The sequence below is a fragment of the Muntiacus reevesi genome, chromosome 4 (assembly GCF_963930625.1).
Source record: "Muntiacus reevesi chromosome 4, mMunRee1.1, whole genome shotgun sequence".
NCBI lineage: Eukaryota > Metazoa > Chordata > Mammalia > Artiodactyla > Cervidae > Muntiacus > Muntiacus reevesi.
The window spans coordinates 40,861,273-40,881,062 of record NC_089252.1 but is presented as its reverse complement, the minus strand read 5'-3'; the positions used below and the strand labels follow the sequence as shown (position 1 = coordinate 40,881,062).

The following is a 19,790-nucleotide window of genomic DNA, read 5'->3' as shown; positions in this document are numbered from 1 at the left end:
CCACACCCCCAACTCCCGCCCCGCAGCCTCTGAATCCTCCCCGTGAGGAAACGACCCAGGCTCCGGGGCCGCGGCCAGGCGGCGAGACTCAACCCTGAACTTAGCTCCCGCTTCCCCGCTCTTCGGCCGCTGAGGAAAGCCCGTGATGCGTACACCTCAGTCGCGGTCACGCTTGCCTGCTCAAACCCAACCGGGAAAGAACGCGCCCGCGACCCGCTCCCCCCAGCAGGGTCCTCACGACTTGACCAGCCACAGTCTCTCACGCCTCTTCCCTCATTTCTTCCCCTCAGGCCCCATGGGCCTACCTCGCCCGGGTGCACAAGTTCCGCGCCGCTTCACCTGCCGTCGGCCGGGTTCCTGACGACAACGCCACTGACAAGGCCCCACAGAACAGACGCTCAATAAAGTATGTGACGAGGGACCTACCGAGAGAGGCGTCCGAAGGGTCAAAGAGAGCCTCTGCCTGAGGGAAAGGTACACTGCTCGGGGCCTCAGCAGCGTCGGCTGGGCGCACCAACAGGTGCAGCGCCTCGGCGCGCGCCCGATCCGGTCCCGCCCACTCCTGAGAGCGTGTCTCCTCAGCCCCGCCTCCGGTCCTGACTGGTGACGCTCCGGAGGCGGGGCCGTGGCCCGGGGACCGAGGGAGCGGCGCCGTGCGGCTGACGTCAGCGCGCTGGGGCGGGGCAAGGCGTGAGAAGACGCAGACAAGCGTGGGGTCGCGGGCGGGCGGTCCCGTGGCCTCCGCTCCCGGTCCTCTTGGCCGTCCGGTGCCGCCCCCGCGTCCGCTCCGGGCCTGAGCGGCGCGCCGGCGGCCATGGCGCACCGCTGCTTACTGCTGTGGGGCCGGGGCGCCTACCGGCCCCGCAGGCTGCCCCCGATGCTCGTGCCTGGCGGCCGCGCGGGCTCCACCGAACGGCTCTACCTGCGGACGGTGAGTCCGGCACCCCCGGCCCGCTTCCGGCCCGGCACCGGGCGTCAAGGTCACAGGCCCCGCTCTCGGTGTGGGTCCTCGGGGGGCGTGAAGACAGGTCTCGGGGCGGCGGGGCTACCCTGCGCCCGGGAGGCCTGCGGAGCGGAGAGCCCTGGGTGGGAGCCGACGGTGCGGGCTCGGGGGTGGGGCTGTCGCCGCCCGGCGGACACACACTAGTAGATGGGGTCGTTAACGGTGTCCCCCACCCCCATCCCCGAGGGGCGCTGCTCTGTCGCCGTCAGGGCCGGGATCCCGGAGCCGAAGTTGGCCGTGCCCACGGCGGACCCTCTCGGTGCAGATTGAGCGCGCGCGAAGCCCCGGCGGTGGTGGGCGAGCCCGGGGGTCAGCCCAGGTGTTCTCAGATCTCCACGGAAAGGGCGTTCCTGATGTGTCCTCTTCGGAGCCGCCTTCCCTGCCCGGCTGTCGGTCTTCGTCTCTCCGGCTCGGAATGGCCCTGCATGAGGCCTTTTTTCCGGTTTCTGGCATTGCATCCGTTTCCTTGTCTTACTTGCTTTAATCCCTCCTTCTCTTGCCTCTTGTGAGTACTGGACTCAGACCTGTAACAGGCAGGTAGGGATCTGCCCTGTGAGTTTGCAGGGTTTTTGTCAGGAGTCTTCTCTAAAGGCCTTGATTGGGAGTGAACCTCGAATACCGAGGTGTGAGGAAGTCTCCTGCTTGTGAAGGTGTGTGACACACATTCCCTGGTCCGGCCCTGAAGATCTGGGTGGGGACCCTGGAGCATTACCCTGATTTTCCTCTAGGTTTGTGCATCCGTTAAGTCTGTTCTCATAATGAGGTTCTGGGGAAAAGATTTATATGTGTTTTCAGATATAATCCTCAAATGGTTAAAACTGATGTTTCACAACTGAAAAATACATCATCAAACATAAAACCTAATTGTCTAAGTGAGGTGCTCTATACTTAAGTTTTGCAAATTCATGTCTTTTATATGTGCTATTTGAATGGGCTTAAGATTAGATAGAGAAAAAAAATTCATCTATGGTTCTTTTGTGGAAAATAATTTATCATTAAATGCAGTCAGAGGTTATTGCTAGAGGTATCGCTGCTCAACACAATTTGAAAAGATCCTAAAGGGGGCTTATTATTCGGCAAACTAATAATGTTTATTTATACTGTGTAACCAGCTCTCCACTTCATTGTCACACAGAGACTTGCTTAGTATGATCATAGCAATATTCTGAAAGCTGCTTACTCTTTTTTTTTTTTTTTTTGAAAACTGCTTACTCTTAAGTGGCTTTCAGAATAATTGGAAGTAATTTAAATGTGGGTATTGCCACACAGTTTTAAAAGTGCTTTTCCATGTCTTATTACTTTTGATTCTCACAGTAGTATCCTGGGGCACTCATATTCTCCCATGGTAGATGTGTGACTTTGAGGCCTCCAATATCTTGAGATGTATTGAAGATCATCGTGTAAAAAATCAGATCTCTAGCTTTACCAAAATTGAAAGTTCTAACACCATTTGCCTGATGAACTCTGGGTCCTTCAAGTCCCAGGCTAGGTATCACTTCCTTGTGACATCCCTGGCTCCCTTACACGTGACCCCTTCCTTCTCTGTGCCGCCTCTCCACCTTTATACTGAAGGGTTTGTATTGTTGCATGTGTGGTACCTTTCTGTCTTTTCTGAGTTTCTTCCGGGCAGCGCTGCTTCTGGTCCTCTGGTGGATTCCCCCTGCCAGGCCTGGAGCAGAAGCTCAGTGACTTCTTGGCCTGTCCAGCATGGATATAAGGTCATTTCAATGCACACCCTTAAAGGATTTGGCATTGAGAAATATTTATTCACATACAACACACTCTTATCCATTATCAATGGTTATTTCTTAGGCTAAGTGTTCTCAGCCATCAGGGAGGGCCCAGCACAACAGAAGCTCCAGGTTCTGTCAGACCTATTGTCACCCAAGAACTGTGTCAGGGTTTCTGTCCTACTTTGCAAGTAATTGTGTGTTGATTTGCGTTAAATCAGCTCATTCTTTTTTAATTGACATTTTCGAATTCAGATACCATAAAGTCCACTGTTTTAAAAGGTACTGTTCTGTGGGTTCTCGTATATTCACAAGGAGGTGTAACCATCACCCACACTCTGTGGCCAGAACATTTAGAAGAATCCCTAAGACTGTTAGTGGTCACTCCCTGTTTCTCCCCAACTATTCCTCCAGCCCAGGCAACTGCTGACCTACAGTCTCTATTATTGGCCTGTTTCAGATGTTTCATAAATATGGAATCATGTAGTACATGATCTTTTGTGTCTGTTTTTTTTTTAACTTAGCATAATGTTTTCAAGATTTGATGGTACCATCTATCTACTTCATTCCTTTTTTATGGCTGAATAAAGTTTCGTTGTGTGCATATACCACATTTTCCCTGTTCGTCATCAGTTGATGGACATTAGGTTGTTTCCACTTTGGGGCTATTATGAAAAATGATATTATAAACATTCAAGATTTTGAGTGGACATATTTTCATTTCCTTGAGTAGGAGTGAGTTTGCTGGATCATGTGGTAACTTAACTCTTCATTTAACATTTTGGAGAATGCCAAACTTTTCCCAAAGCGCTGCACCCATCCCCCAAGCAGCGCATGAGGGCTCCAATTTCTGTCGATCCTCACCGGCACTTGATATTGTCTGTCTCTCTCTTTTTTTAAATTATAGCCACATTATTGGGTGTGAAGTGATTTTGTATGGTTTTGTGATATTTTATTTTTCTCATGAAACCATAAAGGAGGCAAATGAGGATGGGTCTAATGCAGATTAGCTTCACTGTAAACACTCTCTCCTGTATGTAAAAGCTTGTCTTCCAAAAAAATGGTGGCGAACTTTTTCACTTTGCCAAAGGATAGGATCACTTGAACTTCTTCTTTTTTTTTTTTAACTTCTTAACTGTCAGATTCAGCTATATCCCCTTCATTGCCTCTACACCTAAACATTTAATAAGGAGCTTGTTCAATTTGTTTATATTATACTCTAATAAATCTAGGCAGGGCTTCCCTTGTGACTCAGCTGATAAAGAATCCTCATGCAATGCAGGAGACCTGGGTTCGGTACCTGGGTTTGATCACTGGGTTGGGGAGATCCCCTGGAGAAGGGAAAGGCTACCCACTCCAATATTCAGACCTGGAGAATTCCATGGACAGCCTATGGAGTCGCAAAGAGTCCGACATGACTGAGCGACTTTCACTCAAATACTAGGCGGTATTTACAGTTTTTAGCAAATGTGTTACTTAAAGCAGAGATGTATCTATAAAGGGACTTAGCAGGATGACAGTGTATCAAATAGCTTCAGCAAATGCTGCTAATATAAGGACTATCAGATGTTGGACCATGACTTCCTTGTTTTTGAACCCAGGTAAAGTTAGTATTGTGCTCACAAACAGTATTCTGTAATGTCAGATAAATGACTTTGCAGTGTGATAGACCCTCCAGGTGGGGTGGCAGATGTTCATGGGAGTTTGCCTTTTGAATGGTACACATCAAGGAAACAATGCCAAAGCCAATGTGTTGGTAGGGAATTGTACTCAGGCTGCAGCTCTTAATTAGATGCCTAGGTTGGAGGTGCTCTGGTCTTCTGGGTGAAGTGTGTGTCTCCTAGTTCTCACTGGACTGGAGCAGCCCAGGGCCAGACAACCCTCGTGCTTCCTTCAAGGGGGGCCTGTTCTGTGCTAATCCATAATCTCCTGTTTGAAGGGTAAAATGAAACTTGTTTTAGACTCACCTTGATGTGACCTTCATGCTTCTCTCTCTTTGTTGTGTTGCAGCTTTATCGATATGCCACGACTCAGGCGAAAACCAGCAGGAATTCCCTTCTGACAGATGTGATTGCTGCTTATCAGAGGCTGTGTTCTCGGCCTCCAAAAGGTAAGTGCTCACATGTGACTGTGACGAAGAACACTGTTACACAGACTCACTCTTGGCCATCCTCAGCAGGGCAGGTGCAGAGGTGTGGTGTCAGTTGATTCCTAACCACCCCACCTCCTCCCTCTCATGTGATCAAAGCCATGACATTGTGTTGCCTTCAGATGTGGCACCATTGTCAGTAATGACCTGGGCAGGCCAACAAGACTTCTTCTCAGACTCCTCAGGGTTGTGACTGTACCACCTAGACTATAATTTACTTCTGCACAAGCAATGCTGTATTTGTAGCTTTTTCTTTTTCATGATGAATCAGCTGCTTTAAAAACAAAGAACATACTTACACAAAACTTGGTAAATTTTAGTTTGAAGATATTAAATTTTTTTTCCTTTTCTAACAGGATTTGAAAAATACTTTCCCAATGGAAAAAATGGAAAAAAAGCTAGTGAACCTAAAGAAGTTATGGGAGAAAAAAAAGGTACTGTTTCAAAAGACTGTGTTTGAACTTACTGTTTTCTCCTGGTTTATGATGTTGCTGATAGTTGTCACTGACCAAGGAACATCTTAGCTTAAGTCAGTTCTGAGCCCCCTGTGTGTGAAGTACCTGGAGTGTCCCTGGGGGCTCCCCACTCTTTCTTAGTCTCAGGCTTCCTCACAGCACTGTGTTTAGTAACTGATCAGCTGCCATAATGCATTTTGCAATGAATTCATTAAACAACATTAACGGAGACATTGCTGAGAGATTCAGATGCTGCTATGGACACACTCTATCTGTTAACAGAACCCAAGCCAGCCGCTGCCACGCGTCCTTCTGGAGGAGTTGGTGGCGGTGGAAAACGAGGTGGCAAGAAGGATGACTCTCACTGGTGGTCCAGGTTCCAGAAGGTTCGGTTTGTGGCTTTGGCTCCTGCCAGCCCCTGGAAAGGCTGAGTGGTGCTCATGGCCCTGGGAGGGTTCACGCCCCACACAGCAGAGACTGCATTGTCTCGTCTCACCCTTCATACAAACGTCTGCTTCCTCGCTCAGGGTGACATCCCATGGGATGACAAGGAATTCAGGATGTACTTTCTCTGGACTGCCCTGTTTTGGGGAGGATTCCTGTTTTACTTCCTGTTCAAGAGCTCCGGGAGGGAAATCACATGGAAGGACTTTGCCAACAACTATCTTTCCAAGGGAGTAGTAAGTATCGTGTGGGCCACAGGCTGCAGGGATCAAAGGGTGAGTTCAGGTTAGGCCAATAAAGTGATTAACAGCCAGCATGTTGCCAGACTTGTTCATCATCAAGTCTTGTATTGGATATTTCTAATGCTGGAAAGTATAGCTGCCAAGGAACCTGTGAGTTTTGACCCAGCAGTTTCCAGACTGACCATGAACCTCCTGTATCGCTCGCCCTGGAGAGCCTAGTTCTGGAGCCACTGCTTCTGACCTGCTCTGGTGCCTCGTCTATTCGGTCCTCTCCCTCCTGCCATCAGCTGCCTCGTTTCCCTCCCTGGCCAGCCCCTCTGGGCTCCAGCACAGCATTACTGCTGTGACCTTCTGTACTCCTGGAAGTGGGTGAATAAGTGAATCAGGTTTTACTGCGAGAGCGGATGGAGTCTGAATGAGGCCCCAGGCAGGAGCTCTGCCTCTGGGCTGGGTCTTTACCAGTTAGACCCTGTTTCGGCTCATTTAAGATGCAGCGGGCTATAAGGCACATATTTTACATGTGACTTAGACTGAGTGGACTGCCAGTGACACTGTGGCATCTTGTCAGCTGTCACGTACATTCCGTGTCTGAGAGGTTAAAATACAGAAAATGTCCATCTCAGAAGTGAGGAAGCAAAGTGATAGTAAGAAAAGCAGGATTCAGTCAATCTGAGCCTTGGGGAAATGACTTAACCTCTCATTACTGATGTTTTTTTAATCCATGAAATGAATAAAATAAGAATATTAATACTTTAAAAATATAAAGAATCTAAATTAGTTTTAAAGATTGTCTAATAAGGTGAGGACAGACAGAATGGAAACAGTCTTTCAGATTTTGAAGCAAGTGTCTCGCTCATGAAAGTGAGGCTCTCAGGTGTGTAATTCCCGGGTGTCGTGGAGAGCCTGCACTCTAAGCAGTGACTTCTGTCCTCTGAGCGTGGGGACAGGCCCCAGGAAGGGTTCTCTGTCGTCACGTCTCCTCCTGACCAGCTGGTTCTCTGCAGTCAGTCTGCTGTTGACCCAGCAGGTTTAAGGGGGACAGAGTCCTCTAGTCAGTGCTTTTCAGATAGTGTGCCCCTGTTCTGGCTCTTCCTGGGGTCTCCCAGGCTCCTTCACTTTGCATCCTGGGCTGATACCTTCCAGACTCCCTGCCAGAATGGACTTGATGGCAGCAGGGAGCGGGCCCCCACTGAAGGCGCTCAGCTCCCAGCAGCCTGAGGCCTCGGGATGAGGTGAACAAGTGACCAAAGAGTCCATAGAGTTAGGAGGGTCCTGGGAAACAAGGTCAAACCATCTCAAACCTCAGAGGGGCAAATTTAGGAAGTTTTGTAATGGCAGGTGAGGACATAGAGCAGTGGGAGCATTTTAGAGAACATTTGGCGGGAACATGAGTCAGAGAGCATGTGCAGCCTCCAGCAGAGCTGAGGGCATTCGCGCCCTGCAGCCCAGCCGGCTGTGTTCACCACGGGCATGCACCCCAGGGAGTTCCGGGAGACAGGCCCAGGCATGATGCGTAGCAGTGTACACAGTAGCATTGTTGGTGTTGGGGGAGTGTTGGGAACAGTCTGAAGGTCTTTGAACAGAACGCATAAATAACTTGGGGTGTGCTTATAAAATGGGGTCCGTGCAGAACTGTCATGTCAGCAAGGAAGGGTGTTACAAATACAGCGATAGGAAAAAAAGTTGTAGAAAAACATATGCCAGACGAGATCATTTGTAAAGTTTAAAAACAGACAGAAGTGAATGTCTGTTTAGGGTTATGTCTTTGTGGCCCAGGACCAGGCTGTGCTTTGGGGTGGCCAGCACCAGTGCACAGTGGCCCCCCCGGGGTGTGGGGCATGACTGGGGGCTTCAGCTGGTTTGTGATGTTTTGTTTCTCAAGCTGGAGGGGAAAACACAGGGTGTCTTTACATTATTCATCATTTTTCTTTATGTGTCTGAAATAACATGCATTTCAGATGAGCTTAAAAGAATGTTTCAAGTCTTTCTGTAAATTTATGTTTGAATATTTCTTTAAAATTCCAGGTAGACAGACTGGAAGTTGTCAACAAACGATTTGTTCGAGTGACTTTTACACCAGGAAAAACTCCTGTTGATGGAGTAAGTGATGTTATTAAGTGATGTGAACTAGCTGTAATTAAGTTCTCATATTTAAAATTGAAAAGCCAGTGTTCCCTCACACTGGCTGCGTCAGAGCCGGGCAGCAGAGCAGCTGTGATCTGCACTAACAGTGACAGTGTGATCCTTGTGTCCATCACATGTGCAAGAATTGGGTCACTGGTTTGGGTTTGGTGATCACATTGGCTGTACATTTAGGAACCAGTGAGTAAAACCTGGTTTTCAGCATTCCAGTGTCTATGGTTTTTCAAGACTGAGAACAATTGGTTAAGAAGAAAAATCCGAACTGCTTATGTCTTGAGACAGCTTTTGTCAAATCAGTTTAAGAAGTGTTCTGGAAAAAAAAGCATTCTGATCATATGTCTCCCAACTGTTTTGCGATGTTAATTTCTATTTCTGTTCTTATTGTTTAAAAATATTTGTATTTCTTGTCCAACCAGTTTGAGCTCTGTTCCAGAGACACCAGGTTGAGTTGAGGGGATTATTGGTGAGGAACAGGTGAGGTTCCTGGTGATTCCCAGCCCTCCTGGGCCAAAGCCCCAGGCCCAGCCCCAGTCCTGGGCATCCTATGATTTTCTGGCTCACTCAGGGCCAGAGCCCATCCCGACACTGAGGAGTATCATTGCAGCTGCACCCTGGTGTGGGACCAGACAGCTGAGAAGTCCTGGGGAAAGGACGCTTGTTTGTTTATGAAAAGGGTTGTCTTTTCAAGTAGAGTTTTTGTGTTTCTGAGTTTATAGTATTAGGACCATAGAGGAGTGCTGGAACTGTGGAAATACTTATTGGCCAAGGGTTCTCACTGAGTAAAGCTTAGTCATTCTGGTTGTTAAAGACTGGTTGTTAAACCAGTCTTGAGTTAATCTTAATCTCATTGTTGGGTTTTTTAGTTTGTAAATTTGCAGTATTTCTGGAAAATTCTTAGGAAGTTAAACCCTTTGTTTCCTCTTCGTTTCCCTAACAAAATTAGGACATTTTGCTTTCCTGTCTTTACAGCAGTACGTCTGGTTCAATATTGGCAGTGTGGACACCTTTGAGCGGAACCTGGAGACTCTGCAGCAGGAACTGGGCATAGAAGGGGAGAACCGGGTTCCTGTGGTCTACATTGCTGAGAGCGACGGGTAAGCCTTGGGCAGTGGACTTGGGAGGCTGCTGGTGTGCCCCGGGCTCACAGTGTATTCTGTCACCAGGGGGCAGCACATTGCACTTTGTATTCTCTCAATCTGGCCTGAGTTCTTTGCAGCCATTAGTAACTTACTAGTTTTTGCTAGACACTGGTTGGTTTTTTGCATGTTGATATTTATCTTGATTAAGCAGTGGTGTGGGGGTCCATGTCCAATACACTGACCTTGAGTAGGATTTTAGCATAGAAAGCCCCTTTGTGTTAAAGAGTGGCATGCCTACCTTTTAACTGTCCTTTATGTTTATATTTCACAGAATTTTCAGGATTTTTAAGTAATGCTTCTTCCTCTTTGGTCAGAGCTGCTTCTTCCCTTAGAGGTTATTTGTCTTTAGAAAGACCAGCTCTGGGCCTTGAGGAAGAGCTTGTTGATTTCAGGGGTTGCCTGTCTTTGGTTTTACTTGGGAATGTATGGCCTTTGAGTTCTGCCCACAGATGCCCAGGTGGATCTCAAGGCAGTGACCCATTTGCATTAAATGCAGAACACATACCTTGATTAAGAGTTTGGGAGTGAAAGTAGAAATAAAGCTTGATTTTCTTCTACATGTAAAACAGCATGTTAACGGAGCTGATGGTCTTACTCAGCTCTGGGGACTCTTGAGCATGGTTTGTGTAACCCTACAATCTTCCTGCGGTATTTAGGTCCCACCAGCTGTCAAAGTTGTTTCACACTTGGGGTAATGTGTCCCTCAGTTCCTGAGGTTATCATACAGTTACTTAACTTTACAAGCTGGTGCTAAAACATTACCTAGGGTCTTATTGCATGTTCTTTAAACCTTTATTGTCAGTGCATTGGTTTTTTTTTTTCTCTAGAAGTAAACCAAAGGTAAATTGTTCATGGTTCTAGCTGCTTGCTGTAGCAGTCTTTACAGTTTTGTAATAGATGAAAAATTAGAAAGCTAATCCTTATTTTATTCTTGTTTCATTTTTTTACCTAAACTGTGTACCAGGTTTTGACCTAAATTTCGTAGGTTAAGTTAAACTAAATTGCTTTCTGTTACCCAGTATACGTCTGTGTCCACAGTTTCCTGGAAATTAACTTAAGACAAACAGAAGGCAGAGACTTCATCTCTGAGCCACTCCCCAGAGTGGGTGAGGGTTGGTGGGCACCTTGCCCCCGGGCCTGTGTGAGCCTGCACAAGCCACCCTACCATGCTGGGGAGATTGCGCTCCCCACCGCTGCCTTCACACAGATTAGATATTTAGAAGACACCCCTGCAGAAATAGTTGATCCATTCCAGTAAGAGAACTGGAATGTCTACCCAGGCTAATACCAGAATTGTATTAAATCAACAAATTTCTTTGAAACTCATGTGTAGTGACAGTAGGTCATGGGTCTAGCCTGTGTGTGTACTGGTTCTCGGATGGGAGTGATGCAGCCCTGGAGAGTGTATGCGTTACAAGCAAGTCTTCCTTTGGTCTTACTTTCTGAGCGTCTGCTTCAGTGACACTGATGCATGCAGACTCCCTTGTGCCTCAGGTGAGGTGTTGGGGTACCTGGCTGCCCAGGTAGAGCGTGTGCATGTTCTGCCGAGGCAGGTCCCTGGCAGGGCTGTCTGAGCGGGCGCCCTCTGAGTTTCGCTGTCGTGTGTCTGCAGCTCCTTCCTCCTGAGCATGCTGCCCACCGTACTCATCATCGCCTTCCTGCTCTATACCATCCGGAGGGGCCCAGCCGGAATCGGCCGCACAGGCCGAGGCATGGGCGGACTCTTCAGTGTCGGAGAGACCACTGCCAAGGTCCTCAAGGATGAGATTGATGTGAAGTTTAAAGACGTGGCTGGCTGTGAGGAGGCCAAGCTGGAGATCATGGAATTTGTGAATTTCCTAAAAAATCCAAAGCAGTATCAAGACCTGGGAGCAAAAATCCCAAAGGTAAATGAACATTCAGAAGTCAGTTTTCAGCTTATTAACCCTAAATCTTTTGAAGTGTTTCTTGATCTCTGAGGTTATAATTTTATGAAGTTTGATTACTTCCACAGTAGCTGCTCTTCTCTCCTTCCTCTATGGTAACCTGCTAGTCTTTATTTAACTCCTGAGTCTTTTCAGTCGACTGTCCCTTGTGAATGTGTCTCCTTGCAAATAGTGTGTCTCTTCCCCCAGGGATGTGTGTCCCCTCCCCTCATTGTGCCGCTTTCTCCCCGCAGTGTGACTGGATGCCCTGTCTTAGCACTGTAGTCCCGGGCAGGCTGCCTCTGCTCTGGCCCTGCCATCCCTCCCCCAGCAGCTTGAGTGGACTGTGCCTGGTCTGGCACTCACATTCCAGGCGAGGGGCTCCGTAGAGTGCAGACCTCCCTGCCCCCGCCCTCTTCCACCACCACCTACTGCTGGTCTCGGGCAGCCTTGCCCATCTCTGCTCCCAGGACCAGGCTCAGGCATTAAGTAATGAAGAGAAAATGTTTAATTAAGGTTTTAAAAAACTCGTTAATAAAGTTACATGAGGGAGTCTTTTCTAAAGGGAATCATCACTTCCTTGATTTTATGTCCTGCCTTCATGGATGAAAAGTTACATTTTACAGTTTTATAATTTGTACTTAACTTAAGTATATGTTCACATCATACTTACGCATTTCCACGACTTAAGTGGTTATAGTGTTTGAGCAAACACATATTTTTCTTTTTAAGTTCTTCATTGATTATTAGATATTTACTTCATCTGTGAAATTTTAAAGGACAGGAAATAAGCAAAATGTGAACTGGAAGTGTAATATTTCAAGTTAACCTCAGGTGGTTTTTTTAGTATTGCTAGATTCCCAGCTTAAATCACCCTTTATATACTGTTAGGTCTAAAAAGCAACACTAAAAATCTTAAAAAGTAAGGGAAGTATTTCACATTCTTGCCAGGTTTTTTAAAACAAAGTAGTTTCTAATAATCTTTTCCTTTCTCTTTTTATTAATAAAAGCATTTTATCTTTATTTACATGTTTAAGAAATATTTAGGATATGTCACTAAAATTTATAGATAGATTATACCTTGAAATTATTTATGGATATGCAGTTTATTTTTCTGAAATTGTAGTTTAGTGTTCTTTCCCTTTTTTTATCTGAAGGGTGCCATTCTCACTGGTCCTCCGGGCACTGGGAAGACACTGCTGGCTAAGGCCACAGCTGGAGAAGCCAATGTCCCTTTCATCACCGTTAGCGGGTCTGAGTTCTTGGAGATGTTTGTTGGTGTGGGCCCAGCTAGAGTAAGTCTCACCTCTCGCTATGTTAACTCAGCAGGTTGGAAGGTGGGCGTGAGACCCCTGCCACAGTGGGTCTGGGGTATCGCCCACCTTGGGGCGATGGCTGGGTGGGCTTGAGGTGTCACACCTTTGCTGTGTGCCTGCATGGCTGGGTCTGTGAGTGACTGTTTATAAAGTCTACAGCTCTACCCTCTTCCCTTTTAGTAGGACAGAGGTGTGTAGCATCAGTTTGTTGGTGTTCGTGCTTCTTACACAGCAATTGACGAGATTTTAGAAATACTTGCTTACCTTACATCGGTTTCACACCATTTGCGACATGACTTCTTTGCTGCTTGCCCCTTTTAACATCTGTGCTGTAGAGTGCTGTACACAGATGGACTTCCTGGGGGCAGGAAGATTGGTGTCTGTTTTTATTAGGATAATACTACTCACTTGTTAAGTGACCCCAGTGCTTGCATTTTCATCCAGGTCCGTGACTTATTCGCCCTTGCTCGGAAGAACGCCCCTTGCATCCTCTTCATCGATGAAATAGATGCGGTGGGAAGGAAGAGAGGCAGGGGCAACTTCGGCGGGCAGAGTGAGCAGGAGAACACGCTCAACCAGCTGCTTGTGGAGATGGATGGTGAGTGTTCTGTGTCTGTCCTATGAGACCTGTGTCTGTCCTGTGCTTTCCAGTTGCTCTTCCGGTGTCTGAAATGAGAGTCCTGTGCTGGTAATGTGTTTTTAAGTAGTTGATCATTAAATCTTTAGGTGTTAGGTATGATGTTAAGGGCAAAATGAATAGTAGGAAAAATCATTTAAATTTGTGACTTAAAAAAACCACTAGATAATGGGAGAAAAGCAGTGATGTATCTGGTGCTCATACATTCTTGACTGAGACATGTTATCTTCCTCCTCACAGCATGTAACAGCAGTGATGCCTTTGTCTGTCTCCAGGATTCAACACAACCACCAATGTGGTCATCTTGGCGGGCACCAACCGACCAGATATCCTAGACCCAGCTCTGATGAGGCCGGGCCGCTTCGACAGGCAGATCTTCATTGGTGAGATGGCTTTCTTGCCCTGGGTTCAGGCCAGTTCTCACAAGGAGAGGTTGCAGCAGTTTCATTATGATTTTTTCCTTCCTTAAAAATAATTTCTCAAGGACCACCGGACATTAAGGGAAGAGCTTCTATTTTCAAAGTTCACCTCCGACCTCTGAAGCTGGATAGCGCCCTGGAAAAGGAGAAGCTGGCGAGGAAGCTCGCATCCTTGACCCCGGGGTTTTCAGGTGGGTGAGCTCGACCCTAGGTTCTGTCTAGAGGACATGACTCTTCCTTTCTCGTTCCCTCTGTCCATCCTTGCAGACTCAACATGAAGCAGGAGGGACCACCTGCAGCTGGAGAAGAGCGTATTCATGGGCACAGGTGCCTCAGAGTTCCAGGGGCCTGGCTACTTAAAATTTTTTGTTGAGCACATACATTGTGTTGTGGCTTGTTTGTGTTGCCATATACTTTCTCTGAGAAGTTAATTTACAGAGAACTAAACATTAATTGGTGGGCATTTTAAAGCACAGTCTTAGTTTGCTTTCATCATATGGTCTGTGGAGATAGATTACTGCCCACGGGTGTCTGTCCACTGCTGGTCCTTGCAGTGTACTTGAGGGGCCAGGGTTGTGCTGGGCAGGCCTGGGCACTGGAACCTGCTGGTGGTGGGGACCTGGTCTGGTCCGTCTTCAAAACTGTGGCCTGTGAGCACAGGTGTATCTGGTGGAGAGCTGGTGTGTTCTTTCACAGGAGCCGATGTTGCCAACGTGTGCAACGAAGCTGCTTTGATTGCTGCGAGACACCTTTCAGATTCCATAAACCAGAAACACTTTGAACAAGCAATTGAACGAGTGATTGGCGGTAAGGCAGCTGGTGGACCCCACATCCAAGGGCTGACAGCGTGACTCTGAAGCCAGGGAGTATGTCCAGCCAGGCTTGGAGCTCGCAGGCACCTTGGAGTGTCTGCACAGAGGCTTCCATGTCGGATGGGTCTGAGACAGGCTGCAGGCAGGCAGAGGTTTTCCCCTCAATCATAGCAGTCTAGTTGTTTTCTTTTAAAAAGCACTCATAGCCTTCCTGTTTTCCAAAAATTTCATCATGTGAGTCTGATGTGCTCTGAGTGAGACATAGGTGATGGATAAACAGCTGTAAAACCAGTTAGACTGGGAAGGCATGTGATGTGTGTTCTTTGTGAGGCCCTGAGTGGTGGTGTGAGCCTCTGTTGATGATGTTGTCGCTAAAGCAGCAGGCTTTGTTTTCTGTTCTGTATGTCAGGCTTAGAGAAGAAAACCCAGGTCCTACAGCCCGAGGAGAAGAAGACAGTGGCATACCACGAGGCAGGCCACGCAGTTGCTGGTTGGTACCTGGAGCATGCGGACCCCCTCCTGAAGGTGAGTGGCTGGGGGGAACGTAGTGGGAACGTCTGCCAATGGCACTGGGGGGATGCATCACACATAGATGAGTTACAAAGTTTGGAAAGAAAAGTGTTTGGAAGCTGGAGGGATTCACTCCAGTGGGTCAGGTTGGCAGGGGAGCAGCCCTACTGTCAGGCCTGGGCATTCACAGACGGGTTTTGTAAGAGACAGAAGCACTGTGTAGGAGTCACTTGGGGTGAGGTTATCCCTAGAGGAAATGCTCTCCTGGACCAGCTGCCTGCCCAGCTGCCTGGCTGAGGCCATGGGGTTGCCCGGCCATGGTGCTCTGCTCACCAGTGAGTTTGTCGGCTCCAGCAGCCAGGTGCTCAGTGCTGCTGTTCCCTTGCCAGGTGTCCATCATCCCACGGGGCAAAGGGCTGGGCTATGCTCAGTACCTGCCCCGGGAGCAGTACCTCTACACCCGGGAGCAGCTCCTGGACCGCATGTGCATGACCCTGGGCGGCCGGGTGTCCGAGGAGATCTTCTTTGGCAGGATCACTACTGGTGCCCAGGACGACTTGCGCAAAGTGACCCAGAGTGCCTACGCCCAGGTGAGAGGACGGGTGGGCTGCCTCCTCGCCGCCATGCAGGCTCTGAAGCAGACCTGGCTCCACTGGCCTAGGCTGACCAGGCGAGAGTTCCTCCTTCAGAGAGGTTCAGTGTAAGGTGACCAAAACTTAGGAATAGAAACTTACATTTTGGTCACTTAGTATTTTGGATTTACTGAGAGTGTGTGAAGCATGTCTGCAGAGTTTAAGTCTAATTTCAAACCTGCAGGACCCCACGTGGACTCCCCTTAAGCTGGGAGCAGTCACCCCGTGCACCCACCCCACCCGCACCCCATTTGCCTCCATTCCCAGAAATGGTCAGGGTGCTCTCAGAGCTCGATATCAGTGACTTTGGGAACTCCTCAACTGTGATTTTTTTTTTTCATTTTCCTGTGTTCTAGCACCTCATCTAAGTTTTCCCAACTCTGACTTCTGTTGTTATTTCATATTTTCCTCACATTCCTGATTTTGGTTAGTCTTTTCTGAAGTTGGGTCACAGTTTTCATCTGTTTGTGGACGTCCCTGCATCCCATTTTCTTTATCTGCATGAAGTTTGTTTTCCTGATCTTTTAGGAAGAAGGTGGATTAAGACAGTGTTTCTAGTTTCATGGTTTTAGAGTATCTTTTTCTGTTGTTTTCATGAACTTTGAAAAATGTGCTTCCTGCTTTCTGAGCTATTGCTGCTCCCCTCTCTTACCTGTGCCTCCTCTTTTCTAGTCAGTTTGGATTTTACTTCTGGACGTTTCTTTTTAAGGTGGGGCTCTGTGTGGTTACTATGGGGGGTCTCTCTACAGCCCAGCCAGGCCCCAGGGACTCAGGGAGAGTGCAGGCACCCCCCTGGGTTCCTGGAGCAGCCCAGGTGACACAGGAGCAGCCTCTGGGTGCCCAAGGTCGTGGCTTCCGTCTGTCACAGGCTCTGGCTCCTCCTGCCGCCCCTCATGCAGAGTGATCTCACGCACGTGTCGTGACTGCTGGGGTCTGTCCCCACCTGTTTGCTGCCTGTCTTGGTTGTAGATATTGTCTGCTGGTTTCTGGTCTTGTGCCCACTGCCCCGTCTATGCAGAACACCTGCTCTACTTGGCTGACTCAAGGCTTCCATGTCATTTTGCTGGGTTGAAGAGTAGTTCTGCAGTAAAGTGTGTGCATTCAGCGTCCATGCTGCCCTGTTGACATTTTATAAAACCCATGAGCCTGTGAGCAGAAATGGATGCCCACCACTGGCCACGCCTTCTTCTTTAGATTGTTCAATTTGGCATGAACGAGAAGGTTGGGCAGATCTCCTTTGACCTCCCACGTCAGGGGGACATGGTGTTGGAGAAGCCTTACAGCGAGGCCACCGCCAGACTCATAGATGACGAAGTACGAATCCTTATCAACGATGCTTACAAGAGGACAGTGGCCCTTCTCACAGAGAAGAAAGCTGACGTGGAGAAGGTCGGTGCCGACTTTGGGAACACTCCTCTGCATGGTTTGCAGAGGCCATTGAGGGTGATTGGTTAGCTGTTTTGCAGATGGCATCATTCCCCCTGTGCCCGCTGATCCCAGTTCCTCCCTCCGTCCTGATGCTCCTTTGGTGGGGATGATGGGGAGCAGAGGCGGGCGTGATCTTGGCCCCTGCCTCATGAGAACTTGAATGCGGGATTAATGAAGTCTGCTTATAGTACAAGACACAGCTGAATCTGCACTCACCTTACCAGGTGCTTCTAGGTGCAGCCCTGCAGGCCTGGTGGGGTTCCCCATTGCTTTTCCCCCCTGGAGCAACGGGGATCTTAGTTGCCTAGTAGGGACTGAACCCGGGTCCTCAGCATTGAGAGTTGAAGAGTCTGTGTCTTGTAGAGTTAGAGACAAACATGTGGATAAAACGACAGGACATCTGGGATATTCTCCAAAATAATCCAGGGAGCAGGTGGAACAAAAATGATCTTGAACAGTGGTTACATGGGGTTGCATGGGGTTAGTTATCCTTTTTTTCTATGTATTTTTGATACATATTTGAAATGATCCATAATAAAGTTTTAAAAAACTTTAAAAAATAGAAGAAAATTGCTTTATTGTTTAGAATCTTTAAAAATAGTATTTAACATAAACTACACATGTGATGAGTTTCCAAGTTGGCAGTCACCTGAGGAACTGCGTCTACTAGGAGGTCCATTTACAGTTTAACTGGCTTCGTTTCTTGGTGACAGAGGCTCTCATGTGACCTGTTTCCTGCACATGGACACCATCGCTTACCTCCCCTCTTGTAGTTGGTGGGCCCCCTTTTTCTGTGGCCATATGTCCTGTCACATTTACAGTTCAGCCACACAGGGACCAGAACTTGGAGATGCATGTTTGTGTCTCTCTTTTTTGTCAGCCTCCCTTTAAAATCCACCATTTCTGTCCTTTGCTCGTCCCCACCCCCACTTGTGTCACTTCTTCCTGCAGCCTCCCCAGAGCTTGTGCTCTGGGAGCCACGGGGAGCTCTTGCCTCCTTTGGAAGTGGGTGGGGCCCAGGGACACAGCTTCTTGCTCTTCCTCGGGGTTGTCCCTCCTCGACACGTGTGCAGAGCTCCTTCCCCACCCTACGTCCCCAGCAGGGCACAGAGTCACACCACATTGCATGCTGCCCTTCCCTTCCTGGGGACATGTGTTTTCCAGGATTTTTATACTTATTATTAAAAGTTAGTGAGGGTGTAGAGCTATTTTAATAAGACCTTCTTATTAAAAGTTAGAGTGAAGTTCTTGAAGCCCTGTTTTGAAAGGGGGTTGATTGTAAATAAAAGGTTAGCTTGGAGCGATGGCGCTGGGTGGCTGTATTTAATCACAGGTGTTCACGTTCCAGGTTGCTCTGCTGCTGTTAGAAAAAGAAGTGTTAGACAAGAACGACATGGTGGAACTTCTGGGCCCCAGGCCATTTGCGGAGAAGTCTACGTATGAGGAGTTTGTGGAAGGTACCGGCAGCCTGGACGAGGACACCTCCCTCCCCGAGGGCCTGAAGGACTGGAACAGGGAACGCGAGGGCTCGGAGGAGCCCACGGGCGAGAAGGTGACCAGCCAGGTCCAGGGTGCCGGCCCTGCGTAGCTCCTGGTGCTGCACCCTCAGAGCCGCCCCAGGGGCACGGCAGGAAGGGATGCTTCGTCCTTGGCTTCGGAGGTCACAGGGGCCGGAGTGCGTCCCCAGCCTCCAGTCTCCTGTACCCTCACGTGGGGGTGTGCTCACCATTACCCGCCCTTCACTCCCACCTCCCTCAGAGTCTCCCTCTGTGATGGGCTGTGAAATTAAGAGTATTTCTACTTGATTTAATATTTTAAAGACGGAACCCAAGCTACATGCTGCTGTTCTGTGATGGAGTGGTTTTCTAGGAGAGCTGTGTAACATATTTAAAAATATGAATGTATTGTGTAAATACGGCTTCTTTATGTCACAAATAAAGTGTAAATGCTGCGTTTTTCCTTCTGAACACACAAGGGTCACTGGTGCTGCTTGGGAGACATCCCTTCAGAAAACACAACGAAAAGGAACTGAATGACCACCACGTTTAGTCTCAGACTGGCGGTTCTCTTCCACTCCCATGAGACTCTCAGTGACGCTGCAATCTGTCCACCCTGAAGGGTGAACTCGGTGTGAGGCGTGCAATGGCATCAGGGCACACGCTCGCTGAGCCAGTCACGACCCAGCCTCGGTCCCCACTGTGGGTCTCCAGTAGACGTGTGACCACCACAGCGGGCTGAACAGCGGAGAGAGCGTGGCCCCTGGGCTGGAGAGCCCTATGTCTTCATGAGGTCACTTTCGCTGTTAGAAGGGTTGATGTGCTGCTGCATCACCAGAGAAACCAGAGCTTTCAGGGTCACAAACCGAGGTCAGAACCAGGCAGAACCCCAGGAGGACGTCGGTCTCCAGTGCCTCCTCTGGACTTGGAGACCCCCCCCACATCTTTGTGTTTTTATTCTTAGTACCTTCCTTTCGTGCTGTCCTGACTTGGTTGTATGTTCTTAATGCAGGGGGATGCATTGTGGGGCTGACTTGTCTGACCTCAGGCATCCCTGGAGGGCGCTGGACCAATGGGGGTGACCCAGGCAGCCCCCTTGTCCTGGGATGGTTCTCCAAGACTCTGGCTCACCAGGCCACAGCAGCACCAGCAGCATCCTGGGAGCCAGGGCCGTGGGTACCGACCACAGCCCCCATCCCTCAGGGATGATGAGGTGCTCCTTGAGCAGAGCCTGTGGACCGGGAGGGCCCTGTGTAGAAGGGCCAGCAGGCGCCATCAAGGCTGAGCTCCCAGGCGGTGCCAAGTATGAACCTGACCTGGCTCCGGGCTGTG

At 48.7% G+C, this 19,790-nt stretch overlaps 2 protein-coding genes across 5 annotated transcripts in view; one reads left to right on the top strand and one right to left on the bottom strand.

The window, feature by feature from the left end:
- The window catches only part of PRELID3A (PRELI domain containing 3A), a 62,970-nt gene extending 62,404 nt beyond the window's left edge, over positions 1-566 (bottom strand). The window contains exon 1 of one of the 2 annotated variants that reach the window (XM_065932618.1): positions 427-566. The gene's annotated coding sequence lies outside the window, so the exon portion shown is untranslated. Of the gene's footprint in view, positions 1-305; positions 357-426 lie in introns of those variants that run through there. The other variant, XM_065932619.1, reaches the window with a different exon arrangement.
- A 121-nt stretch (positions 567-687) lies between these two features.
- AFG3L2 (AFG3 like matrix AAA peptidase subunit 2) lies at positions 688-18,936 on the top strand. 3 transcript variants are annotated; one of them, XM_065932606.1, is made up of 17 exons: positions 688-931; positions 4,744-4,843; positions 5,239-5,316; positions 5,620-5,723; positions 5,865-6,017; positions 8,049-8,123; positions 9,138-9,259; positions 10,917-11,190; positions 12,366-12,503; positions 12,969-13,122; positions 13,437-13,544; positions 13,646-13,771; positions 14,277-14,387; positions 14,802-14,917; positions 15,292-15,492; positions 16,729-16,923; positions 18,311-18,936. In XM_065932606.1, the coding sequence occupies exons 1-17, from the start codon at positions 815-817 to the stop codon at positions 18,548-18,550; spliced, it is 2,412 nt and encodes an 803-aa protein (XP_065788678.1). In that variant the 5' UTR covers positions 688-814; the 3' UTR covers positions 18,551-18,936. The 3 variants fall into 3 exon arrangements, with proteins under 3 accessions (XP_065788678.1, XP_065788677.1, XP_065788679.1); XM_065932605.1 differs by having other exon boundaries at positions 9,135-9,259; XM_065932607.1 differs by lacking the exons at positions 688-931; positions 4,744-4,843 and having other exon boundaries at positions 5,239-5,315; positions 5,618-5,723; positions 9,135-9,259.
- The last annotated feature ends 854 nt before the right edge of the window (positions 18,937-19,790 follow it).